At 42.1% G+C, this 27506-nt stretch overlaps 2 protein-coding genes across 3 annotated transcripts in view; one reads left to right on the forward strand and one right to left on the reverse strand.

The window, feature by feature from the left end:
- Positions 1-2307: 2307 nt before the first annotated feature.
- Positions 2308-5110, forward strand: LOC114436484 (leucine-rich repeat-containing protein 3-like). Its single transcript, XM_028406761.1, has 2 exons — positions 2308-2418; positions 4180-5110. Exon 2 carries the CDS (start codon positions 4250-4252, stop codon positions 5108-5110), a length of 861 nt encoding a protein of 286 aa, XP_028262562.1. The 5' UTR covers positions 2308-2418; positions 4180-4249.
- A 4356-nt stretch (positions 5111-9466) lies between these two features.
- The window catches only part of col2a1b (collagen, type II, alpha 1b), a 34862-nt gene continuing 16822 nt past the window's right edge, over positions 9467-27506 (reverse strand). For both annotated transcript variants that reach the window (XM_028406184.1, XM_028406183.1), the window contains 36 exons: positions 27089-27187; positions 26913-26957; positions 26698-26796; positions 26505-26558; positions 26198-26305; positions 25998-26051; positions 24769-24867; positions 23650-23703; positions 22771-22869; positions 22556-22609; positions 22052-22105; positions 21636-21689; positions 21069-21122; positions 20862-20906; positions 20674-20772; positions 19289-19396; positions 19119-19172; positions 18967-19020; positions 18765-18818; positions 18524-18577; positions 17277-17384; positions 16932-16985; positions 16792-16845; positions 16080-16241; positions 14931-15038; positions 13318-13425; positions 13015-13068; positions 12664-12771; positions 12116-12169; positions 11886-11993; positions 11727-11780; positions 11540-11647; positions 10929-11217; positions 10504-10691; positions 10167-10409; positions 9467-9669 (listed from right to left, as the gene is read on the reverse strand). In XM_028406184.1, coding sequence (XP_028261985.1) covers positions 9523-9669; positions 10167-10409; positions 10504-10691; positions 10929-11217; positions 11540-11647; positions 11727-11780; positions 11886-11993; positions 12116-12169; positions 12664-12771; positions 13015-13068; positions 13318-13425; positions 14931-15038; positions 16080-16241; positions 16792-16845; positions 16932-16985; positions 17277-17384; positions 18524-18577; positions 18765-18818; positions 18967-19020; positions 19119-19172; positions 19289-19396; positions 20674-20772; positions 20862-20906; positions 21069-21122; positions 21636-21689; positions 22052-22105; positions 22556-22609; positions 22771-22869; positions 23650-23703; positions 24769-24867; positions 25998-26051; positions 26198-26305; positions 26505-26558; positions 26698-26796; positions 26913-26957; positions 27089-27187 — 3342 coding nt within the window. In that variant the 3' untranslated portion in view covers positions 9467-9522. The remainder of the gene's footprint in view (positions 9670-10166; positions 10410-10503; positions 10692-10928; positions 11218-11539; positions 11648-11726; positions 11781-11885; positions 11994-12115; positions 12170-12663; positions 12772-13014; positions 13069-13317; positions 13426-14930; positions 15039-16079; positions 16242-16791; positions 16846-16931; positions 16986-17276; positions 17385-18523; positions 18578-18764; positions 18819-18966; positions 19021-19118; positions 19173-19288; positions 19397-20673; positions 20773-20861; positions 20907-21068; positions 21123-21635; positions 21690-22051; positions 22106-22555; positions 22610-22770; positions 22870-23649; positions 23704-24768; positions 24868-25997; positions 26052-26197; positions 26306-26504; positions 26559-26697; positions 26797-26912; positions 26958-27088; positions 27188-27506) is intronic.

Here is a 27506-nt window from a genome sequence, read left to right on the forward strand (position 1 = left end):
GCAACACACACACACACCAAACCTTTTGTGTTGTGGTGTATGGTCGTAAGCATTTTTAAGGTGACTCCAGCCCTAGTTGAGTCCCAGCGGGGCCACACTGTGTAAAAGTGGCTACTGAGAGCCTCAGCAGAACACCTGCCCCCAGCCTGACCTGTTGTTAGTGGATTCAATCCCAAGAGAATGGCAGGCTAGTCATTCTAAGAAATGCTCCACTGCTTTTTTATCTCTGTCTCTCTCTCTCTCTCTCTCTCGCTCCGTCAGACATACCCGGCAGGACATGGATTTTGTAGGGGTTTTGTCTTCCCTTCTCACTTTTTTTTTTCCTGAGACGGATAATGGACAAAATCATCAACATGCCATGTCTTATAGGAGTATATTTCTGCCACTGGCTGTCAGACCTTTTCCACCACCACCAGCACTCCTGTTTGTGTAGGGCTCATTCAGTTTTCCCCTCGGAGGACTACAGCCAAACCAAACAGATGATGCCAAACTGCTTCACTTCACTGCCATCAGGTTTTTTCCAGTAGAGTTCACATTGTCAACAATTGTCATCAGCAAAACTGCTTCTCGACATGTAGTACATCCTTTGTTTCCTTGGAGAAAATCGCAGACAGACACTACACTACACAGCTCAGCTCCATCGTTTCTGTTTCCTCTTTCTGCAAATTGAACTTCTCACCCATCGTCATGCTGTTCTCTCAGTTCACCAAAATACACAATGTGCAAGACTTTTTTTCTTTCTTTTTGTCTTGAGAGTATGAGGGGATTATCTCTGCCATCATAAGCTTTTTTTATTACACACCTTTTTGTCCCTTGTTTTCTCTCTGAGAAGTCAAATAAAAAAAAACTCATCAGCAGCTCTATCTCTGGACAGCAACCGCCTGTCGAGAGAAAAATTTGTACACAAGAAGGGGGGAAAAAAGCATTATATTTGCAGCACTCAGTGTTACACTTGTCAGGAGTGGAAATGTCATAGGTTTTAGCAGACTGATGGGAGCAGGACAGGCATGGGGGGAGGTGAAGAGGGGGTTATAAGGAGCCATCATAAGCTGTCAGACCATCCAACCCCACACCCTCACCCCTCGAGGGCTTTACTGTAGATGGGGAAGATATTCTTGCAGTCAGTGGTTTAAAATCAAAGAGGAAGCAGAGACACTTGTGCTAAGAGTAAACCCCCCATGAATAACATTTCCCTGCATACACTGTATGTGCTGTTTTGTGTCTCGGGGTTGCCTTTATTGCCCTGCTTCTCCTGTGTTTGTGGATTCATGCCCGTCCAAGTCAATCCTCAATTTATGCCTGATGTACGGTCTGATTAGAGGCGGCAAGTATTCCCTGTAATGTTGTCTGTGAGCTCCATGACTTATGGAAGCCAGTTTCTTGTCATTTGACAGACGGAAGAAGAGCATTTCAGTCACCACAAGAAAACCCTCATTAATTTATATTTCAAACTGACTGAAGCAATTAAGAAGGAAGACCCTGCACCAAATTATTTTTGAAAAGGTTTCTCATTTAAGTTCAAAATTAAGTTGTTGTATTATGAAAGCTTTCTCATTATTTCAAGATGATGAGAAATCGTGTTAATTTTGGCTACACATCTTTATTTTTGGTGACAATAAGGTAAATCTCATTTATGACAAAGGTTTTTTTGTTAATATTTTGATCTGATTATTATCTTGAGAAAGATTCTCATTATTGTGAGACACTAAGGCATCATTTTAAAATTTTAAAATATTGTCTCCTAACTCCTTATTGTGACAAATTTATTTTCACAACCATTTTTAGCGTTTTGAGGAAGCCTTAAATAATCACTTATATTCTTTCATCGCCTTAACACAAACAGGCGTCCATGAGGTCTCCTGTTCATCATATTATTAATAATCTCCCAGTGGGTTTTCATGGTTAAAGGCTGTATGTTGCATCTGTCCTCTGGAATATCTCTCTGTACCTGTGTACCAGGATTCAATCACATGACTGATCTAATTAGCTGCAGGTAATTAAGTTAATATCCCATAAGGTGAGTATGGCAGTGTCTTCTCAGAAATATGAGATTGATTTGCAGGTAGAAGAAGTGATTATGGCACACACCTCCTCTCTCTCTCTCTCTCTCTCTCCCTCCCTCTCCCTCTGTCAGTTAGAGAGAGAGACTTTGCCCCACATCTTTATTCCTATAACTACCCTCCGCCGGTGAGACGGTCAGTGATGCAGCCGTCTGCAGGCGGACAAACCGCGGACTCTCTGCCTGTTAATCCTCTTCTAAACATTTATCGGAGGTGCTGAAGATGATGATGATGATGATGGTGATGTGTAGTCTGCCTTTAGGAAAAAGCCGATAAAAAACTACAAACGGAGTCTAAACAAACGTCCTCGTCGCGCCGCGCCGTATGTACTCAAACTCCGCAAGAACCCGTTTTACAGGTGAGTTCTTAAAATGTATTCCAAATATAATAAGTCTGTAAAGTTGCAAAGGCATTGCAGATGTATTTAATTTGCATAAACTTTAATATGACATTTTTTTCTTTGTATTACCTTATTATTATTAATATTAAAAGTTGAAAACACAGCGTGCTGCTCAACATTGTCCCGTTAAAGCTGTTTCACACAGATTAGTCATTAATTACTGGCTGATCGTATAAAATCAAGGTACAGGAAATTAAAGGAGCAGTAAATGTCTGTTTTATTTTATAATTAACCTTATCTGCTTTAAAAAAATGGAGAGGGATATTGGAAAATTAATAATAATCTGAAGCATGTGACCACACTGTCAGCTCTATTTGCTTTAGGAGCCTCTTTGCACTGAATCTCAAGCATTCATGCAGCCTGATGAGTATTTTTGTTAATTGGGGATTTGCATATGTCTACATTCAGTATGTTAATGAGTGCCAAGCTGAATCCTAGACACACACACACACACACACACACACAGGGGAGGCCACTGGATGGACGTCACCGGTCACTCACCTTCAACTGAATCTAGGCCACTTTTGGGCTGCGGCTTCAGTGTGCGCTGTGTGTGTGAGGAGGATAATAGAGACACATGCCAGTTTTGATTCTATTATGAAGACTTGCAGAAAGCAGAGAGTGCTTGACATTTAAGAGGACAGTCTTTTAATCAAATTGTGGAGTGATGTCTGTCTTGGAACAACAGCATGGTTTACATCTTGTCTCAGCAGAACTGTTCCAAAAACACACACCTGATTGGATTGTCTGAACAAACTGCAGTGACACCATTTACAGACCCACACAGCTTAAAAAAAGTCAGTCAGATGGCAGATGAGAGACTAAAATAGCTTAACACATGTAATGTACTCTCCAGTGGCTTCTCAGAGTCTTGGCCATTGTTGTCTTTGTTGTGTTTTTTTTTTAAACTTTTACCTCTTCACTGCAGGAGTAGTGAGCAGATGCTAACCCCCCTACTCCACAGCTCTCTCACTTATTGATACAGTGGGACTCGGGCAGGATTGATGTTTCAGCCATTAATAGTGTAGCAGGCAATGCTTGGCCGATCGATCCTATATCCTCCCTTTTTTTTTAACCTCCATCCTCACAACGCAAAGCTCTGCTGCCTCACCCTTGAAATATGATTAAAGGGGGAGGGGGCGATGGCATCATGGGAAAATAAATACAGGGATAAATGAGATGAACATGTATTGATGAGTGTAATATGATGCTCTTCCTCCGGTGTTGTATTTTCTTACTTCAGGAGCTGCAGTACAGTGAAGGGGCAGGGAGGAGCACAGATAATCATGTCTAATGATTTATGCTCCTTAAATGCAGAAATACAAGAGGGGGTTTTTCAGGCTTATTAAATCACTTAAACTATCATTACTGCTGCTGAGACTCTGATTCATGAGGGAGTTAGTGCAATAAAATATGCTGATGCCTCCTCTTAAATGTATTAACAAGCAACACATCCGCCTCTAAATTACTTAGTGTGTATGTGGAGTTTTTCTGGCACTGAAATGTCCTCTTGGTTTGACTGTCGCTCCACACAGAAGTGTTTTTAATGGACGAACCTCTTTACCCACTGACCTTTATTCTCCTCCTCCTCCTAAACATCATAATCCCCCATGCAAGCGTTTATTTTGATTGCATGTGTTCACTAAAAAGAGAGAGAGTGAGAGAGAGAGAAAGAGCGAATCATGTTTCAGATTGACCTTTTTTCTCTCAATCTGTCAGATTGTCCTGGTGCGACTGATGTGTGCATCTGATCGGGACCTGGTGTGTGTCAGGGGGCTATGGTGAGGCGATGTGCACAGGCTGGTGTGAGGAGAGATGTGCCAGCATCACTGGAGAAAGACGGAGTGCTGCTAAAGGAGTGGATCTTCATTCATGGCTGTGCATGCTGCTCCTGTTTTCCACCCTGTGGGGACAGGTGTCCCCGGAGTGCCCAGACAGCTGCCACTGTGCCTGGGACACAGCCACGGTGCTGTGTTCAGACGCCGGGCTGCGAGAGATCCCAGAAGGGATCCCACCAGAAACTGTATCCCTCCACCTGGAACGCAACTACATCCGGAACATCCCAGAGAGTGCCTTCAGCAACCTCATCCACCTGCGGGACCTGTACCTGTCCCACAACCGGATCGACTCGCTCGCCTCCGGTGCCCTGCGACATCTGGGGCCCGAGCTGCGCCTGCTGGACCTCTCACATAACCAGCTGAGGCAGGCAAGCAGGGAGGAGTTTGGCTCAACTCGTGCAAAGACCCGTCTCTACCACAACCCCTGGCACTGCGACTGCGCCCTCCAGGAGCTGATGGAGAGTCTGAACCTGGAGCCCGAGACGGTGAACGGGATCATCTGTGAGAGCTCTGTGAGGGGGGTGGGCGAGGGGAGCAGGTGGGAGGACCCAGGGTCACAGGGCGAGCACGCGGGCCAACCGCTGGTCAAACTTTTGGATTCTGGGGTGAATTTCTGCAGCCTGCAGAGGAAGACCACTGACGTGGCCATGCTGGTCACCATGTTCGTGTGGTTCTTTATGGTCATCGTGTACGTGGTGTACTACGTGAGGCAGAACCAAGCCGAGGCACGCAGGCATTTGGAGTACCTGAAGAGTTTACCCAGCCCACGCAAGACCCCCACTGAGACAGACACTCTGAGCACTGGATTCTGAACACCTGCTTTTACTGCTGTCTGATTACAACATGCATTTATACTTCTGAATATATTTCTTTTACATGTTTCTTAGTGAAAAACATTTGTTTACTCACGAGACCATCAGCACTGGGAGAAAAAAAAATGCTAATAGAAGGACATTCTTTGAACCTAATAACCTTTTATCTCCTTTTGTAGTCCCTCCTTTCTCCTCCTTTTCTGCCGTGCCTCATATTGTGCTGTCTTATCTCTCATTAAGCTCTAATTAGCAGTCTTTGACCACCTGACCCTTAATGAACACTCCAAAGGCACTAATCAGCTGGAGTGTGTTTATGAGGTCAGTGTGCAGATTCTAATGTGGGTCCTCTGCTAATTGCTTGTTTCATGTGTGCATGTACAGGTGTGCACAGTCTTTTTTTTTTTTTTTTACTTTGATCATATTGATTGTTACACCCTCCCACACACGCACACATGCAGTTTAAGCTTTTTCCAATAAACCATCACTTCAGACTCATATTTTAGTGCCCAGTACTGATTTAAATTTCACTCTCCTGGAGCCATTAGTGCTGAAGGTTAACCGTTATGCAGCAAACGCCTCTGAAATATCCTGACAGTTTACATACAGCTGTCATCGATCGGCACAGAGACATTTCAACTAAATATAGAAGTGGTGGCTCAGCTGTTTATCCTGAAGGTTTTTTTCCACCCATTGTCTACATAAGCTTCGTTTTTCAAGCCACTAAATGGAGAAAAAAAATCAGTAAATGTGCAGCTAAGATTGGATTTACAGATGTTTTTGTGAATTTTACTGGAGCCTACATTGTGATCATGTTTACCGTGGAGCATTCTCTCAGGGGAGGGTTTTTATGATGGGTTTAAATATAGTGGTCATTGTTTCCTATTAGCTTCAATTCAATTGACAACACTGTTAACGAGTGTTTAGGACAGAGCTTTCCACATCAGCTGTGGGAAAACTGTGGTTTTCTCCTCTCCCTCCATTTCCCCTGCAAATTACTATAGGGGTGACAGGCATTTTCAAAATTAATCAATACAAATGAATCAATACAAAGGCAATGTCCTGCCCTGCTGGTGGATTGCATCGAACCTTATTTTAGAAGAAAAAAAATGATGTAAGACAAATGCTCTTTTTAGATTTGGTTGGAAATGTGCAATATTTATAGACACAAAAGGCAACCTTGTATGAAAGTTACAACTATTAATTACATCTCAACCTTGCACCATACAGGCTTCGTCACTATAACAACATGGCCGGTACCTTGACACATTTGACCTCAGACTCCAGGAAAAAACACATGAAAACCACAACCAACCAGGCCACATTAAGAGGTACTGCTATCTGAAGAGTAAGTCAGTGGGTAGAATATTCCAAATAGAATCTGATTTTTAAGGTTTATACCTACTGAGTTAAAAATGTATTGGTCTCCATGCTTTGCCATTATGACACTTTTTTTTTTGTCTCTAGGGTAAATGTTGGCCTCTTAAATTAAATTTATTAAGATTATCATCTGTTGTCTGATTGCCCCTTTACAGATTAGTAGACATAATTAGCATTTTTAATTTTTGGAATTAAAAGAAAATGTTTGATTTTGAAGTAACAGTGCAGCCAGTTACAAAAGGTGAGAGGGAAATGTCTTCTTTTGTCCAGCCATAATGATTTTTTTTTTAATTAGCCATGCTAGCATCATTAGCATAGTCATACTATTCCCTTTTGGAAGAAATACCCACAATTGCTTTAGCCTGTAAAAATATATATATATATATATATTTTCATTGATCATTTCAGTACTAAATGTTAGCATGTTAGCAGGCTAAACTTAGCCGCTCAACACATTAGCACTCAGCTGGACGCTCTGCTAGCATGACTGCGTGTTATTCACCTTTGACATGTGATGTGTGCAAACATCTAAGTGTTCATCATATACGATGAAATAGGAATAAAACCGGACCCCAGTTTATGGAACAATAGGGGGTAAAGTGGTAAAAGCTGAGGCAGAGGCTCGGCCATTTGTGTGTGTGTGTAACTGTAACGTGCTACATGTGGTGTGTGTGTGTGTGTGTGTGTGTTTCGTAACAAGGAAAGATTCTGTGTTGTTCACATGTTATACACTAGAACTATAGGGTCAGTTGAACTTTAAATATGTCGTTATTGTCATGTAAAGTCAAACCATGAGTTAAAAAAAAAAGAAGAAGAAGAAAGGCGGACACTTGTTCTGTGACTGTGGATAAACATGTGAAGCACTGTTGGTGTAATATCTTCTGAATGTTAACTGTTTGTCATCAATCCTTCATCTCATGTTGCTGACTTAAGTTTCCACCATCTCTAATCTTTAACCCCCTTTTGGCCTGTAAAAGTACAACAATGACGACAACACAAAAACTGTCCTCTGTGTGGAATTGTTTTTTTTTTTCCCTGTGGTTATTTTTTTTTTTATTGGTGATGTATTTTTGTCCCAGTGATTTGTTTTCTTTCCTGTTTGTTCAAACAAAAGATATTCAGAAGATCAGAACCCAGTACATTAAATAATGAAGGAAAGGAAAGACAAAACATCAGTAAATATGTAAAAAAAATAAAAGAAGCGTTGCTCTACTTTGTTCATAGAAATGCTTCTACGTTTTATTGCTACTGTAGGTTGAAAAAGGCAAGAGGATGAATAGAGGCAAAAAGTACAGGAAGACATTATCAATTGACAGAATGAGCTGATCACGCTCGGCAGTGTTTCCTGTTTCTACTCTACCGTGCATTCAAAGTGAAGGAAGTGATTGGAAATCTATTTTACATACACACGATGTGAACTTTCACCTCCTCCTTCTTCAAACATTTTTTTTAAAAAAATTACATGGCCCCACATATACTATCCATCTCTCCACTTGAATTCTGGGCTGCTTCTCCCCCAGAAATACATCTGGATGTAAAAAAAGGTTTCGACGTTTCGGAGAAGCATGGGGGTGTGGTGTAGGGGGGGGTGAGGTGGGGTTTGGGTGGGACAAAATGGAGCATAAATAAAAATCAACAAAATCAGCCTGTTACTTGGTTTTGTCTTTTATTTCCAATTTACATTAATTAAAACGTAACAAAAAAAACAAGTCATGATCATAATAATAATAATAATAATATAATAATAATGCTATTATTATTAATAATAATATTATTATTAATAATAAGAAAAAATATACACAGCCTCACACAAATGGACCCTCTGCGCTGGCCGTGTGACTGCAGCAACAAAGTCAAACACACCTCGGAACTCTTTTGCTCCGCGCGCCAACGCAGAGGGAGGGAACTGTGTGAGGGGACTGAAGGGGAGGAAGTAAAGAGGGACGGGGGTCAAAGGTCACAGCAAGGGGGGGACAGCAGACTGGGCTTTTCAGAACCAAACCTCAAAAAATAATTTGGTTATTTATATTTGTCTAAAACACTGGGATATGTAAACAAAGTTTTGTTGTGGGGGCTCAAGTTTGATGTGTGTGTGTGTTTTTGGTGTGAGGTAGTTTTTCAAATATTACAACAAATGTTATTTAAAAAAAAAATAATAAATTTGTTCGAAATTGGTCATGTTTGGGGCTTTTTTTGGGGTGGAGGGGCTGAAGCGGGAGAAGGGCGAAGCAGGGACACCCTGAAATCCAGGGTGAAATGTTCTCTGTATATATATGTATACACACATATACATATATATACATATGTACAAATCACTACATGTGAGTATCTGACTGTCAAAAAAAAACTGTTTTACAACAATAGCACCATTGACTTTATTATAATACACAGTAATTCTGATACACACTGTAGCGGTAGAAACAGGAACTCCTGCACGATTTAGGTTTTTTGGTTTCAGAGAGATATGTAATCTTTAGTGGATCTGGTACAGGACTCGTAGGGGGAGGAAGCAATAGAGGAAGTTGGTGGATTTTTTTTTTAACATGTGTAAGCAGGCTTTTCTTTCTTCTTTATTACATCCTACCACACCTGGGACCCAAACCTAAACAATAAATAAATAACACCAACACATTGTTCTCCCTCTCGTTCCCCGGTGTCCTCATACTTCCTCTTTGCTGTTCATGAATAAGTGGGGTTAGGTTGTTTTGTTTTGTTTTTGGGGGTGTCCATGTGGGGAGTTGAGAGCAGGGAGGGCAGGGAGAGGCGGGGGGGGGGGGGGGGGGGGGGGCTGAGCTGAGTGGAAGCAATGCTGGATGTATCACAAATGACAGTTGCCGGTGCCATTCAGTGCAGATATCCTACGGAGTTCGGGCTTGGAAAAAAGCACTTTTTACTTAGAAAAAAAGTCCCATTTTAAAAAAAGTGTCTTGATTTTTCTTTCTCCTCTATCTGAAGCGTGCTCCTCTTTCATTTTATTTCTTTTTTTTTCCACTTCTTCTTTCTCTTCTTTTTTTTTTTCCACGCCCCTCTATTCTTTACAAGAAGCAGACTGGCCCGACGTCGACTCCGAACTCCTGGTCTGCTCCGCCGATATCCATGGGGGCAATGTCCACGATAGGCAGACGAGACGTCTTCTGCGATCTGTACTCGATCACTGTCTTGCCCCAGTGTCCCGTGTGTTTCTGTGTGGGGATAAAAAAGCTGTTAAATGACCTGCAGAGAGTGAGACTGGTTTGGTGAGAGAACACCAGACGGTGCTTATGGCGGTCAGTGTTCTGAGCCTACTTTTAATGTCATCTTACTTATTTACTTTGTTAAATTAGTGTAACTTCTCTTTACAATACGATAGCAACCGATTAGTTCGGCAGTTTCGCTTTAAAACGAAGAATATTAATCATCTGTGGAAGCTATAAAACACTAAAAACATCAGCCAATCCTGCGAGGCGCCCCTGCGCGTAGAGTTGGCTGCTCTCTTCCTGCTCTGCGCACACCAGAGAGGTACGTGCATGATGGCCGAAGTCACAGACTGGTTGGGAGGCGTGGTTCGGGGTGAGCGCCGAGAGAAAAGGGGCGTGTGTTAGCTTTCAAAATCTGGCTGACTCTCACTGAGTTTTCAAAATCTCCTACCCTACCTTTAAGTGTAGAGATGTATGTGCATCAGCTGGATTATTGATCTTACCGTGCAGCCGTCTTCCATCACGCTGTAGGTGAAGCGGCTGTTGCCCTCGGCTCTGATCTCCACGTCGTTGGAGCCCTGCAGCAGCAAGGCCTTCTTCAGGTTGCCTGTTGAGGCTTCCATGTAGGCCACGCTGTTCTTACAGTGGTAGGTGAGGTTCTGAGAGGCCTCGGTGGACAGCAGTCTGAGGAAAGTCATCTGAATGGCGGCAGTGTTGGGCGCCAGGCTGTCATCACCATAGCTGAACTGCAGTGGGTGGGGAGGTCAGGAAAAGACATTCAGACTATGGCATCATGCATTAGCAGTGCAATCCTTATTACACAACTGAAATAGGACTTACATGGAATCCTCCGTTCATTGTCTCTCCAAACCAGACATGTTTGCGGTCCTTGCTCTTGCTGGACCACCAGTTCTTGCGAGGGATGTTGGAAGGCTTGGGAGAGACGCAGGACTCGCCTGTTTCCATGTTGCAGTAGACCTTGATTGCATCAACGGTGCATCCCTGATTGGGGTCAATCCAGTACTCTCCTACAGAGGGAAGAAAAACACATCTGTCAGCCTCAGGGATGAAACACTGCACTGCACTGCATGAATTATTGTATGATTGTGTCTACCAACACAAAAACTGAATCCACTCTACCCAAACACTCATGAACTGCATTTAACACAAATCTTGACTTTTACCAAACTTGAGCTGCCAACATAACTCTTGTCTGCTTTATCATCCTCACCCCAATCTAACCAATTCCTCTTGGTGTCACTCACCGCTCTTCCAGTCAGGATGGCAGAGCTTCAGGTCTCTGCAGGTGCGAGCAGGGTTCTTCTTGGATCCCTCAGGGCTGCGGATGTTCTCAATCTGGTTGTTGAGAGATTTTAGTGTGGCGTCGACCTCTGCGTCATGCTGACGAAGGTTTCCGGATGCCTGGTCAGCCCTCATGTACCTGAGAGGATCGGGGGACTTCTCAGTCTGACCCAGACCAGCGAAGGCAGACATATCAATGCCAGGGCCAGGGGGACCGGGAGGACCAGGGGGTCCAGTGTTTCCAGGAGGACCCTGAGAGAAAAACAAAATATTTACAAAATTGTTCACTTGCTGCACTACACTCACTCCTGTAGTCCTATTGTTAACAAATGGTGGATTATTTTTCCTCCTTCTGTCAGACTAGACAAGTCTCTCCTAATCTCCCATGAGTGCAGGCAATGTGCAATCTGTCCACATCTCATTTCAGTCTCCTTGTCTTAGTCTCCAGTTTATTTTCCATGCTTTAAAATGTGTTCATTCCTACCTTTACAAAATGAAGAGCAGGAATGACACATTGACACATATCAAACTTTTCAAGGAACATCGATGTAACAAGGTTTTTGCAAGTACTCACAGCTGGACCAGTCTCTCCAGAGCGACCACGAGGTCCTGGGGGTCCAATAGGTCCTGGCAGACCATTTGCACCGTCTTTTCCACCAGGGCCAACAGGTCCAGGTGGTCCCTATGTACACAGGAAGCAATGTTAAACTCAGCATGTTGATTTTTCTTTTTCTTTGAATTCTAAGTTTTGATGTACTCACTCGTTGTCCAGAAGGTCCAGCAGGTCCAGTGGCACCCTGGTCTCCAGCTTGACCCTAAATCAGAGAAAGCACAATAAATATCAGAAATCAACACTCAAGGTGAAACGAATGTCGGCTCATCTCACTGGATGGAGACATATAATCAGCCTAGATGCTTACTGGAGGTCCTGGAAGCCCCTGCAGACCAGTGAATCCTCTGTGTCCCTTCTGTCCTCTCTCACCAGATTCTCCAGCCTCACCCTTGTCACCACGGGGTCCTTGGGGTCCCTGAGAAAACAACAACATGGTGAAGTGTGTTGATTTACATTTCTTTGTTTGTTTGTGCAGGCTGGATATCATTTTGCACATCAGGTGCAGGTTTGTAAATGTACAAAAATAAAGACACATACAGGCATTCCTCTGGCTCCAGCAGGTCCTGAAGGTCCAGCAGGTCCTTGTGCACCCTGAAATACAAAAACATGGCGTTTTACAGTAGGTCAGCATTCTGTCCTTACTAAACCACCTGTATGTCTATGTCTATACCACGTGTGCAGCCTGTGTTCCTATTTTACAATTAGGAGTTGTTATCATACCTGCCCTGTGTAGTTATTTAATGCTATTATTGTCAATCCTGGTAACCCATAAGGTCAAATACGTCCTTTGGTGTATTTTAAACTGCATTTGAGGAACAAATTATGCTAAAATCCTGGACCACCATTATTAGAATAATGTTATGTAAATGAGATAAGCAAACACAGAATTCATTTTTTCTCTTGGACCACAGGTCAGTCGGGGATGAAGCACTTGAGACCTCCTCTTCTGCACTTGTTATCAGACAAAATGCTAATTTTAAAGCAGACAAAAACACCACCTTATATAACTCTCACATTGCCAAACAAACTTTACTCCTACACAGAAACATCCTGACATGTTTGCTTGTGTTGGAGTCCATACTCACAGGCTCTCCTCTGTCACCCTGTTTGCCGGTGGGACCAACTGGACCGGGAGCACCAGGGGCGCCTGGAGCACCAGGAGCACCAGCAGGACCGGTGTTACCACGATCACCCTGCAGGAAAGAGAGCACACAGTCACCCCCGGGAAGGTAAGATACATTATTATTATTGTTGTTATAATAGATAACATGCTGTAGTGTTTTTTTTAACTTTTCATGAACCACAGGTGGTGGTGTTAGATAATCAGGGATCAATAATATACATTCACTGCAATATTATAACACAAACTGTCTGTTGATAGAAAACAGCATCCTACAACATCCAGAATTTGACCAAGTGTGACTTATGTTTCTCACCTTGATTCCAGCGGCACCGTCTCTACCAGGAGGTCCATCGGATCCAGGGTTTCCCTGTCAGGTGACAGAACAGCAGAAAGCATTAATAGTGCACACCTCCAGTGAGCCACATGTCCTGCTGAATACAGATCAGCTGCATAATGAACCCTGCTCCAACAAAATGCATCAATAACACGGTGTAAACTCAATGCAAATGTAAACATGATGCAAATAGCGGTGCATTTTAATGGACTTGCCCCGCCATTTCACATATGAAACAGTTGAGACACACACACATGCTGTGGGTGTCAGCTATTCTCTGACCTCTCTGCCAGGCTCTCCTGCGGGTCCAGTGAGTCCAGGTGGTCCAACAGGTCCAGGGGGTCCACGGTCTCCACCTCCACCAGGAGCTCCCTGCTTTCCGGGCTCACCCTAAGAGAAGCAAAAATTATTATTAGAATTTAAATGTAATACATTATAAATACCATGTAAGGGTCTGTTAAAAAACAGAAATTATATGCAGGTCAGTAAATCTTCATGTGAAGATAAGCAGATTTTCTTCCTCCTAGCAGTAACCGAAGAGACCAGACAGGATATAGACACTGGATCTATTATAGCAGTTTGTTCCACATGGAAAACAACTGTCCAAACATTTACCTGTCATTGCAGTCAGTCAGTCAGGAAAGCCGCGTCACTGTGACAGCTCTAAGAAGCAGATGCTGTTTTGTAGATTAAAAATGTATATTTATTTTTTTTGTAAATAAATAACTTATTAATATGTATAATCTTGTCAGTCAGATCTTATAATATCATTTTAATGATCACTGTGCTCATATCACATACCCCTATATATAACAGGCTGCTAAAACATCCCTGCCGGCCTTGTAGTGAGGGTTACAGTAGTAATTTCTCTTTCACTAGGCCAGATGTCAATGAGTGACCTAAAAAGTGTCTGTTGAACAGGATTTATTTTCATTCAGTACCTTTTATAATGTGTTTGAATAACAAGCTGGGGAACATAACAGAAGTAAATCACAGATCGTGACAGAGAGTGTATCTGCAGTTCGACCTTACTTAAAAGCAGATTCTCTGTTTGATACGTTCCTTGGTGGTTTTTGGCATCTCTGCTGATTTCTTGGCATTCCTCTCATGTGTACTGATGAATAATTAATGATTAGGATGTGCCCACTGAGATGTTGTAAGTACGGGACATGAGTTGTGTCCTGAATCAAAAAATACTGGGTGGGGTGGGGGGGAGGGGTGTGAGCAGGCGATGGCTCGTGTCACATGTCATACTGTACATCAAATGAAATCACAAGCAGGAAAGCTGGCTGGCTCATGTGTGAGATGTGATTTGACTGTGATCCAATTAGGACACAGCAGACTGACAGTCCACAGCTGATCTGTGGGTTTTTCCACTTTCACTTGCACTGAGACACATTAGGCAATAGGCGCACTGCTTCAGATGACAGACAGACTTATATTTACGTAGATAATGGTCTATTTTGTTGTTTTATGCAAAGACCTCACAGGCAGCACTGATGCTGAACACTGGAACTAACCAACCAGAGGACAGCAGGGTTTTCTCCCTACCTCATCACTCTGATTCGTGGGATTTATACTTATAAATTGTTCCGTTATATTTGACCCATAAAACATCATAAACTATAAAAAGTATTGAGAGCAACAGGACTCAGCAGAAGCAGTGAACTGAGCTCACAGAAGCAGCAGAAATATTCCATTTACTGTCGAATATACAGATGAAAATGCTGAAATCTTCATGTTTTCAAATCTTAAATATGGAAGTTTACTTAGGCTATAAAGAAGCTCTATAACACAGACTTGTACAGATTAAATTATTCACTGGTTAACAGGACTAAATAACAGATTCATCCGTGAGAATCTGCACATTTATTCACTCAAGTTGTGTTACTTACAGAAGGTCCAGGCAGACCAGGGAAACCTCTTTCTCCACGCTGTCCAGGCAGACCGACAATACCACGCTGACCAGCCAATCCCTGAGGACCTGAAGGACCTAGAGGACCCTGGAGGGGCAGAAAGGTGAGCATGATTAATGTCTGGAAGGTTTGGTGTGGTGACATTTTTTTTTATTTAAGCAACTGCTCAGCCAACACCATAACAATAATTGGCAAAAAATAGTTAGTTGTTATGTGAGAGTATAATACTAATGCCACTCTAACATCTATCTGATGAAATCCACAAACCAACAGCACTAAAGCTCACTAAGTAAAATGTTGCATCCCTAAAACTAAACTAATTCAGATGAAAATGTTAAGACGGACACAGTAAAGTTTTGTAAGTATGAGAGTCGATGATGATTTTTCTTTACTCTTGAAAAGAACTGTGATTTATTTCCTCTGTCACTGTGCTGCGTCTGGGATTTTATTCCCAGCCAGCTGCCGATGCACATTTCAGCATCAGTCTCTTTCCATCCCGTCTCTGGACTTCTTCAGCCCCACTGCCACATCTCACAGGTTCACAATAAACACCTGACTCGGAGTGACACCTGGGACACATGGCTCAGTGTGCACAGACTTAAATGTGTTGATACAAGGATCAAGATTTCAGGTATGTAATGTATAGGTTGGAGGGGTGTCGACATGGCGGCTATATTCACGTTGCAGTAGGCTGTCATCAGTGATACAGCATGCCATTATCTTGACAGGGCTCATCATGTGTTTATAAATGGTTGTGTGTGTGCGATGCCGAGTGTAGTCAAGGTAAAAGCCAGGGGCCCTGTCATCAGTCTGTCACTGTAATGTGCTGCCCTGTGCTGTCATATGTCTTGGTCTGCTATTACAGTCAGTGATGGACACTGACAGCTCTGTGTATTAATGGTGAGTGTGTCCATTACAGATGAAATTGGCTCTTTGGGCTAACAGAACTTCATAAAAAAACGACAGACACATGGAAAATAAACACATTTATTCATTTACTACTCTCTAAAGCAGCTTTCTCAGAGTGGCTAAATGTGTTGTGCGTGGGTCCTAGAGGAACTGGAGTAGGATTTTCAGGTCACAGTTACAGATTATGTAAAATCTGACTCAAAAAAAGGACAAACTTACAGGAGGACCATCCTCTCCAGCATCTCCTTTCTCTCCAGAAGGTCCAGCAGGACCACGAAGACCAGCGTCTCCCTGTCGACCTGGGGGTCCACCGTCTCCCCTCACTCCCTTAGGTCCATCTTTACCAGGAGGGCCGGCAGGACCAGAAGGACCGGGATTACCCTGAGAAGTGCAAGGAGCATGAAACGTGGAGACTCAGAGGTAAACATGCATACGTGCATCTGTCAATAGATTCTAGTTCGCTGTATTTTAACCATTTGTAATCTGTGGCGTGGGTTTCCTGTGTGACAGCGTGAGTCACATTTAGGAAAACATTCCTTCATCTGTTCTGCTGCACCTTCTTCTTAAATGTAAAGCAACTGATATTTTTTAGTAACAGTTCTATCAGATCTGCATCAGGCTATTTCATTGATTATTGATAATACAGCACTTGGGGTAACAGTGGCGCAGTGGGATAGCAGGGTTGTCCAATAACCGGAAGGTTGGTGGTTCGATCCCAACTCCTCCCTAGTCACTGTTGTGTGTTCTTGGGCAAGACACTTCACCCTAGCCTGTGGCGCGCCTTGCTAGTCATTGTATGACACTGCTTGTGCAGCAGCCGTAATGAATTTCCCTCTGGGGATTAATACAGTATCTAAAAAAAATAAAAAAAAAAAAAAAACTATGGGTGTGTTTTAATGTAGAAACTTAGCTGGAGGGATTAATGACTTACATTGGGACCAGGGGGTCCAACTCGGCCAGCAGCTCCTGGGAAACCAGTGGCACCCTGACGAGAAAGATGACAAAAGTTAACATCATTGTTTTCTGGGAGTTATGCTAAAAATAAAAGCATTTAAAAAAACGTTCACTTACAGGAGGTCCCTGAGCACCACGAGCACCTTTAGGTCCAGAAACACCAGTTGGACCCTGGAATATTAAAAAAATGCTGTATGTTACAGTTTGACACATATTATTATATTGTTTGCCTCAGCTAGTTTATATTCAGCCTGGTGTGCTAGAATCACTGACAAGTGTGGCCTGTCACTCAGCCTTGATGTAACCTCCGCCACAGAACGAGAGAAAGAGCAGAATTTTCTGCTGATTCGTGCATATAGTTCAGAACATGTTTACGTTTGTAATGCATGGCTGTTATACTAGGCTGCTGCAAGATGTGTTTTGTGTACAGACAGAGATGCAAACAGAGATGTCGGCACTCACAGCAGGTCCGGGTGCACCAGATGGTCCTTGGGGTCCAGGGGCACCAGCATCTCCCTTCTGTCCAGATTCTCCCTGCTCTCCCTTTGTTCCGGGCTGACCATCAGCACCCTGTATAAAAAACGGATAAATAGAATAATAAATTATTTGTTTAAACAAGTTTAAAAGGATGCTACTGGTTAAAGGGGCAATATGCCAGCTACATTAACCTTTTCCCACCATATGTTGTTTATTGTTGAGTACCGAGGACCATTCTCAGATCTGGTTTTTCCTCATTGTTCAAAGAAGAGATTTGTAGTTTTGTGTGTGTGTGTGTGAAGACTCTGTAAAAGCTTAGATAAGCCTGATAATCTTGATGCAAGTCCAACATCAAATTTAAAAAAATGAAATAACATCCCCTAATTAAATCAGGACTGCTGTTAAACATCTCATCATTCACCATTTGACGTAACTACGTCACTCGTAGCCACAGAGGCTAGTATTAAACAGGCTTTCTCATATTCTTTTTTTGATTGGGATTGTGACATTTTTTTCAACAGCACTTTAAAAACCACGAATTTCAAAAGCTGTAATAACAGCTGCTGCCGTTTTATCCATGCCTCCTTCCAGTCAGAGTGGTGACAAGGTGTGATGTTGCAATCTGTGAGCTGTAAACCTAAATTTATTTAGACACTTTGTAGTGTTATTCACCCTGACACAAATTCAATAATTAATCACAGTTGCAACATAGACAAAAAAAACAGAAAAACAGTGTGACAAAGTGCTGTCACAAACATAGTGATGGGATCCATTTGGAAGTATGGGACTTATTAAAAACATGACTTTGATTTCTGTCTGGACTCCTGCTGACAGTCTACGCACTAATCTCCTTTCACAGAATAATACACGGAGGAAACAAGACATGTGTCAAGATAAAATAAATAAAATAAATTCACTAAAGGCTGAACCGGAGCTACAGCCAGTTAGATTAATGTGTTTCTAGGTATTACTAATTGAAAGACAGGCAGTGTCGTCTCACAGCATGACTCTCTGTGATAAAGACAAACATGTCTGTTAAAGGTGGATTCTTGTTTCAGGGTGACTAAACGTGAGGTGAGAGTTTGTATTCCTTCTATTTATCTAGAGAATAAAATATGGCAGCTTGATTTTGATTGGTGTTGATGCGTCTTATTGTGCATCTGCTGTGCTTTTTAGATGTCTTTTAAATGTTGAGGCCTACAGATGTGATCGTCATGTGATCCATAACTTACAGGTGGTCCAGCAAATCCTGCAGGTCCAGGAGGTCCAGTCTCTCCCCTGTCACCCTAAAATATGAAGGAAGAGAAGCAGCAAAATCTCAGGTCTGTTTTAAAAGTAAAGACCTTAACAAACATCAGCTTCTATTTCAATCAAATGACTCTTTATAAAAAAAACAGAATGGTGCTCAATTCTGTGCACAAGCACTTTAAGGCTGTAAGATTTAACGGATAAAAGTTAAAATGGGACACTCACAGGAGCACCACGGGTACCAGGAACACCAGAAGGACCAGCAGGACCAGATTCACCCTGTAAGAAAAACAAAGAAACAGCATCAAGACAGCTGGTTTACGTGGAATTAGAAGCCATGCTACAAACAATAAAACACTAAAAGATGAACAAACAAAGCTAACTTACAACAAGATATTTCACCTTATTACAAGAAAATCACACTCACCTTCTCACCGTTGGGACCACCAGGACCAGGAGGACCAATGGGGCCAGTGAGACCCTGTGACAGAAAACAGGACATTTTTAACACCATTTAAACATCAAATTCATTGTGTCAGAACAGCCATGAAAACACAAAAACCGATGATAACAACTTACTCTGGCACCATCTTTGCCAGAAGCACCTTCAGGTCCTTTCTCTCCGAGATCACCCTGTGGGGTTAAAAAACAAACAAAAAGAACATGTCAGTCAATGTGGCACAAAAACAGAAATTAAACTTCTACATACTTAATGAATTTCTTTACTCATTGTTCTAATCATGGCTTACTCTGTCTCCTTTGGGTCCAGGAATGCCAGCAGCTCCTCTCTCTCCAGGCATACCCTGCAGGCCCGGGGGTCCCTGCGCTCCACCAGTACCAGCAGGTCCGATGGCTCCCTATTACAGATCAGAAATAAAACAGGTGGGTTGGTATAGTGACAGCAGAGGGCTGAGAACAGACACAGACCGAAAAGGTACTTCAGGTTAGTGGATATCTGCAATAAGCCGTGCTCTATACTTCCAGGTTTTCAATCCTTATTTTTTAAACGTTTGACAAACATCTGTGAGTTTTAAATATATGAGACAGAAACACAGCTTGGTGCTGTCTCAGAGTGAGAAGACACCTGTGTAATGAGACAAGAACCATTCTGATCTTTGTCACATTGTTCTTTGTTGAAGGTTATCTGAGGATAAAAAAAATATAAAAAGAATAAAACTCTGCTTCCATTCTCCAGTCATTATGGCAATGAAGCATTCTATGTTTTTCTCAGAAACCTGCCATACCATCTACTGTCTGCTTTTCCCTCCTACATCACCATCACCATCACATTCATGTCAGCTCTATAATCCTCATCCTCTCTATCCACTCCCGTCTGACCTAAAGGGAAGAAAACCAATGAACTGGGATTAAAATCTGACCAGATAACAAACCAAAAGTGGGAACTGCAGCAGCCGCTCTGAGCTGTCTCTCCACTCACAGTGCCGTCGTAACAAATTGCTGCAGTGGATGGAATTTTGTGATGGTTGACAAGCAATTCAGTCTGCAGCTTTACTGGAAATAAAGTGCAGCTGCAGGATTGATATTGTCTTCCAGACATTGTTTGAATACATTAAAATAGTAGCATCTGAATGAGGATAAGTAGTTGTGAAGTGTCCTGATTGAAGGAAATGAAGGGTTAGATGGGAAGGGAGACAAAACAAAAAGAGTGTGATTCTGGCACTCTATAAGCCCACAGCTAGAGGTCCAAGAGTCCACAATATTTGTGACCACTTGTCAGACCAAATATGAATCCGTTCTTGACCCCTGGGGAAGTAACTTACAAAAACAGACACTCAAGTCTGAGAAATAATAATGAATTTCCTTCCTATACTACCACAAGCTCTCATTTGGGACATGCTGCCCAAGGTCCCCTGCAATCAGTAGAAATGAGGATGTCAATCATCATAAAAACAGATACATCCAATGACTAAACATTGAATGTATGCAGCTCACAAACATCAGAGGTAATTATTATTCATCACATTATATTCTTAAATTTCTGTGTCTCTGTTTTATGCAATAAGAATATTAATCTGGCTCGAGTACCACAGAAACATAATTGTGGGCAACCCCTCAGGGAGCAGCCTTTAATAACTTGATAACCTGCCCCTTTTTTTCTGCTTGCTGGACTCACCTTGGGTCCATCAGTTCCAGGAGTTCCAGGCAGACCTCTGGGTCCCTGCAGACCCTGAGAGCCAGCAGCTCCTCTCTCTCCGGGGAAACCGCGCTCTCCCTGAGCAGTGACACAGAAACAATCAAGGTCTTGTCTGATAATCAGATGACCAAAGTGCACGGAAAGCTCAGTGAGGACTGCGAACTTACTCTGGGTCCAGTGGCACCAGCAGCTCCAGCCTCTCCAGGAACACCCTGAAATAACAAAAAGAAAGAGAGAGGCTCAGTGAACAGAATAAAACAGTAAATACAGAATACTACTCACATACTAAGGTATGGTCACATTGAGTACCCATTGTTCTGCAATCCACAGTACTAACTGCGTGACCATATATTCATCAGAAATGTGCCACAAACCTGGTCTCCAGGCTTGCCTCCCTCACCGGGGGGACCAGGAGGTCCAGGCAGACCCTGTGCACAGGACAGAAAAAACACACTGAAGCAAACAGCAGCAAAAGCTTACCAAAAATTCAGACAAAGTACAGCAATAAAAGAACATAACAGATGTTTTATATAACAAGAATAAGCATTAATCATTAGGGGAGTGATCCGAAGGCTGAAGACTGTTCTCACATTGACCAAACCATATATAGTTAACTGTGTATCATTCGATAACACCCAGGTGTCTGTAGCATCACACACAGCCGGCCCTAAGCTGCTTGCCAAAAGCTCTTTTGTGATGATTTGTAGAAAAGCTCATAGCCTCTCACGTGGACGCTCATCGGGCATGGTGGCTTTGATTATTCTGCACTGAGCTGAACTGGGTAGAACACCAAAAATAAAATGACTGATTGAAGTCTTTATTTGTGTTCTTATGATGTAAAAAATAGTGATAGAATTGCTGATGTAGTTTAGACACATTTAGAGAAAAAGCTGCATTAAAATGTTCAGCCACTGTCGCGGTCATTTAAGGTCTGAGCTCACCTGGAAGCCTGAGGGACCAGGCTGTCCTTGCTCTCCTCTCTCTCCAGCAGGACCCTGAAATAGATCACCCACAATCAATAATCACTGCCACATGACATATTTAACTTTCAGGTAACTTTTTTTTAAGTGCTTAATATTTGTTTTAACCTACAAAGAGTTTTAATATATAGAAACAGGCTGGGATTTACTTAGTGACACGGAAACTTGAAACAAGTCAGTGATGTCATCTTATAATGTCCAGAGATTTGTGTCAAGGACTATTTTTTTTCCCAGACAGAGTAAACTCCGTCTGGGAAATAGAGATACTGAAGCTTGCTTCTGAGTGCAGACTTAGAAAAAGAGGAAGATAATATCAGTGTCAAGCTATATGGAGTGGGATGGAGGGGGGTGGTGGTGGTGGTGATGTGGCTACGTACAGCAGGGCCTGGGGGTCCGGCAGGGCCGGTTTCTCCATCTTTGCCTGGCAGACCCTGAGGAAGAAGAAGGGAGACGGAGAGGAGGGAGGAAAGACGAGGGAGTGAGGATGACAAATTAATAGATATCAACAGCCAAAGGTGACATCTGATAAAATATAAGCAAAGTTTTTTTAAACATGTTTCTGACGTGGACTTCGAACTAAGATCATGTAGCTATAAATTACACAACACAGTTATGAACAAAGCTGAAAATGAATCCGATAAAAGTTTCTGATAATCATGAAAACTGGGCCTGAGAACACTGCATTAACATACTATATCTGAAAGCAGCCATTTATATTGTATCTGATTAACTCATGTATAATTCATGAGAGTCAAAAAAAAAACCACAGCTAATCAGAGGATGGCTGGTTCTGAACTAATAAAATGTAAAGAGGGTGATTTATCATTACAGAATGATCATGTTGCTTATACGTTATTTTAAGTTGGAAGAAGTGTGCTTACTCTCAGACCAGGAGCTCCAGCCAGACCTTTCTCACCGGACTTGCCAGATTCGCCCTAATAACAACAGAAAAAAATTGCAGCAGTTAATCAAAATGTCACAGAAGACCCACTTGGTCCCGTGAGCAGAGACAGTGGAAGTGAGCGTGCACATATATGAACTTAGTAATAGACAACAGGTAATATAAGGGGCCTAAATTGCAGCTCTGACTACTTACAGTTGCTCCCTTAGGTCCAGGGAATCCCATGACACCAGGCTGTCCACGGGCTCCCTGTGGGCCAGGGGGTCCAGGACGACCATCCTCACCAGTAGCTCCCTAAGACATTAAAGTAAAAAAAAAATTACCACTACAGTATGCAGGCATCGGAAAAGTAAAGATGCCATGGTGTGGATGAGCAGAACAACAAACATTTCCCCCTCCTTGTCTCCTAAATAAGCAAATAAATAAACCCCCAAGGGGGCAAATCAGGTAAGCTGAGAAAATACTTATACAGATCAAATAATCCCTCAATCATTATCAGCCTGTCCATATGCCCGTCCCTCTGTGAGCCAGCCAAAAAAACAACAACTGCTTAATACATCGGTAAACTGTTTTAATGTGCTGCAGTCCCTAGAAAGCAACTGTGCTAGATGTTGTTTTGTGAACAAGAATGTTCAGAAACACGAAACTATCCAGAACTTTATACATGTTTTCTCTACAAGACGAGAGAGATGGACAAAAAACTAAGTGTATGCAATTGAGGATTAAGCTTTATCATGAAAAACAGGAGCCTGACTAGCAAAAGGAGCCCCGAGTGAGGCTGAGAAAACAACTGTGCTCTGAATTTACTGTGAATGTGAGCTACAGCACGAGGCTGCTGGATAATAGGTGGATAAATCTCCTGCAATTCAATTTGATGAAACCACTTATGTGTCATTACATGATGAGAGCACATTTAGTAAAATTACAAGTCTCTCCCTGGTTATTCCACATATGACTTATGATGATAAAAAAAAAACATACACACACACATAACCCACAGCTTATAATACTACATGAGCCTACATGCTGTGTGGTTGATTCTAATGATTTACAACATGAAATAAGTGCACTTACAGAGGGTCCAACTTTGCCCTGTGGACCGGCATCTCCAGGTCGCCCAGTCAGACCCTGTTAGAAACACAGAGCAAAAATGTGGTGAGTCACCTGTGCGGACATGTGCTATATAGAAAGGTGGGGGCATATGGAACATATGACACTGTGGAAAACTGAAAATACATCTATGTGTGCAAGTGGCAGCATTTCAACACCTACAGATGGACAGACTGAGAAGTACAATGTGACTGTGAGAGCACTGAAAGTAACTGATGGACACTTTCCCTCTACAGCCACTGTTAATAAGATTAATTAACTTAAGAAGGATGTGCCAGTGGAAAACCAATAGCTGTGATTGTGAATTTAAAAATGAAGTACAGTGAGAATAATTTCACACATGGTGGGTTGGAGTATTGCAGAGTGCCACACGCCTTCATCAAAACAGCTCAGTAATGCATCATCTAACAAGTTAAAGTATCAGGGTTTTTTTTTTCAGAATGAGTTAATGTTACATCATTTAAGACAAATTGTATTTTTCTGTTTATCATTAAAGAGAAATAAGCTTGCCATACCTCTAGTAACACATCATTGTAGGTAAGTAAAGAGTTAAATCCATATGCATTTAGATTATATTTGCATAATCTATTCATATTTCTTTCTGCAAAGGTCTCATTTGTCTGCCTGAAACCCTTTATAGCTCCATGATGTTCATGTATTTAGTCCTCTGACTATGGAGGAACTAACCTGCTGCTTGTCTTAAAGGGTTGGAGTGGTGGCGAAGCCCATGTGACACGGATCAATCTGTGTGTCACATGGATTGTGTCTATCTTAAACTGCAATAAAAAGATCTCTAGTGTCATTTTAAATCTGTTTTTCCAGCTGTCCTCTGAGAGTGTGACACACATCTGTTGTAATTAGCTGAGCTCTCCTTAACAGACAGTGCTGTAAACTTTATGAATTGATGCTTTTTGTGGAACCTCTCGGCTCCTGCAGATCACTTTTCAGCCTTTATTTATTTTATAATTTATTATTATTTATTTGCAATAACCCAGACAGTGGATGACATCTGCCTTTATATTAAGAGTTATAGCTGCAATTATTTCCGGAGATCAGCTGCATCCAGATGTGTTAGGAACTTACCCTTGCACCAGGCAGACCAGGCTCTCCAGGACGGCCGGGGTCACCGTTAGCGCCCTTGGGACCACTGGCTCCGGAGGGTCCACGCTCACCGGGGGCTCCCTAGAAAAGAAAATAAACGAGGAGGTGACACGATTTTCAGACCTCAAAGGAAATGAGTTTCCTTTTTAATAGCGTAAAGGGGTTTCATTGACCAGCTGGAGATGAGAAGATTAAATTCTGACAGATTCATTTTGTTATAAATGAAATTGTCTGTGAGGAGATAATGTTAAATGAGATATTGGCTGCGGTCATATGGGACGTGTCTTCATGAGGGTGTGCGCTATGCTGCCATCTTGTGGCCGCGTGCTGGAGTTACACATATCACAGTTGATTACAGTGAGGCTGATATATATATAAAATAAAAAGGGGCTGACAGATTGAACTGTTTATTCTTCAAAGAAACTATCTATCACGTCCTTCATTATTCTGTGCTGAGTGTGAACCTTGAAGAGACACACAGGTCATTACACACATCGCTGACCACATCATTTTCATACCTGTAAGCTGCTTTGTGCAATTTAACTTGATTTGAGAATTGTTACGAGTCAATGAGGTGAAAAATTATCTTTCAGAGATGTCATCAGGGACAAATGAGTCCATGAAACACTTCACCAAAATGATGCACACTGCTTGATTCATTTACTTTGTTATTTCCTTTAGCACAATGAAGTCAATTAAATATCCACTTATTTTTGTGCTAAATTAAAGTTTTAAGATAATATTTAAATATCCTTCTGAAAGAAAGTATACAACTGGTCCACATGACATCATCATGGCTTTCCAGTGAATATATTTTTCTTTAAAAATATATCTGATCCTAACATCACCTAATCAAATATGCTGTTGTCACTCACGCTTACTTTTTGATAACATAATTAATCACATTATTAATGATGCTGTTAAAGGCCAAAAGCCTCACTGACTAACATTTATCAATCATTTATCAGCTAAGTGAGTGAAATTAATTTGTAATTGATGGGGCTGCATTCAAATCAGATATGTTCTCTATAATCTGACAGAATTATGAAGAAGTGATTAAGTGTATGTACCTTTAATTTAACTCTAATAAAAACAAGAAACAAATGTAACTAATGGCCTAATTAATGGCATTAACGACATCGTATCTGTCAGAGTAGACTTTGCGTTGCAGCTGAAGTCAAACTTCTCATAGTAACTGTGATGATACTCACCTTGGGACCAGCCAGACCATCTTGACCAGGGAAACCACGGTTACCAGGGGCTCCCTACAATGACACACACAACATACATTATGGTTGTAATTAAAGCAACTGAGTCTCACACTGGTACTGGATGATGTTACCCATTAAAATATAGACAATGATTTGTTTTTTGTGGGCCAAATGGCTGCTATGAATCTGACAGTCCTTACTCTCTCTCCAGGAGGTCCCAGTGGCCCAGCTGCACCAGGCTCTCCCCTGGGTCCTCTCTTTCCTTCTTCTCCTTGTGGGCCGGATGGTCCCTGAAGACCAGCTGGTCCCTGGATAACACATTGATCACATCAGAACAGAAAAAGCAAACGTTGCTATCACACATAATAAACAGAGCAAAAGAAGGTACTTGGAATTCATAAAGTTTGGTATTTCTTTAAGCAACACTTTTTTTCCAGGTAATTGAATTGTTTTTCACAGTAGTGTGAATGGACCGCCAGGGAATAAGAGGGCGAGAGAAAAACTCACAATTTCTCCTTTGGGTCCAGCCTCTCCTTTGAATCCTGGAATACCTAGGTCTCCCTAAACAGTGATGGATGTTCAAACAGACACAAGAGAGAGAGAGAGAGAGAGAGAGAGAGAGAGATGGGAGGAGGATACAGAAATGAGCTACTATTGTTCAGAAAATGTCTACACACAGCACTAAAAAATGTGTACGTACAGATGTTCCTTTAGGCCCAAGAGGTCCAGTTGCTCCCTGAGGCCCGGGAGGCCCACGAGGTCCAGGGAAACCAGGAGCACCAGCAATACCAGGAGCACCCTACAGGCAAAGAAAGTCAGCTGATTGACCTAAATTCTACATGATAAAAAACATGTGGCTATAACTACAAAGTGCAGCAAAAAGTAAACAGGGAAAATAACAGACTTATAACTCACAGCTGATCCTTTAGCTCCAGGGATACCATCAGTACCAGGGTTGCCCTGTACAGAAGGAGAGATAAACACGTAAACAAGTAAACAAGTAAACAAGTAAACACACAGCTGTGAGTGGCCCTGATTCTGTTATTATTAAGATTTTAATACATTTAATGCATATTCTCAATGTTACTTACAGAAGCCCCAGAAGGTCCAGATGATCCAGGAGTTCCAGCTTCTCCACGGGGTCCCTGAGCACCCTCTGGTCCACGTGCACCGGTAGGCCCAGCTTCTCCCTGGTTAAGGCAAAAAATGTGTACAACATTGTAAATGATGAAATCCGTTTGAAAATAAGTAAATAATTCCAATAAATAAATGATAAGTTATATTATTATTATAGTATATAATACTATATATTGTATGGGTCACATAGACTTCCATAATAAAGCATGTGAAGTTTCCCCACTTTACAGCACATTACAGCATAGAATAGATAAATACATAAAGTGGTGATGCCGTGCTTAGAAGCTAAATTTTGCTGGGGGTTTGGACCGGGTCCGCGGACCGCATTAGGTAAACTCGGGGGGCCGTGTCCGGTCAGCGGGCCGCACTTTG

The sequence above is a fragment of the Parambassis ranga genome, chromosome 5 (assembly GCF_900634625.1).
Source record: "Parambassis ranga chromosome 5, fParRan2.1, whole genome shotgun sequence".
Taxonomy (NCBI): Eukaryota; Metazoa; Chordata; class Actinopteri; family Ambassidae; genus Parambassis; species Parambassis ranga.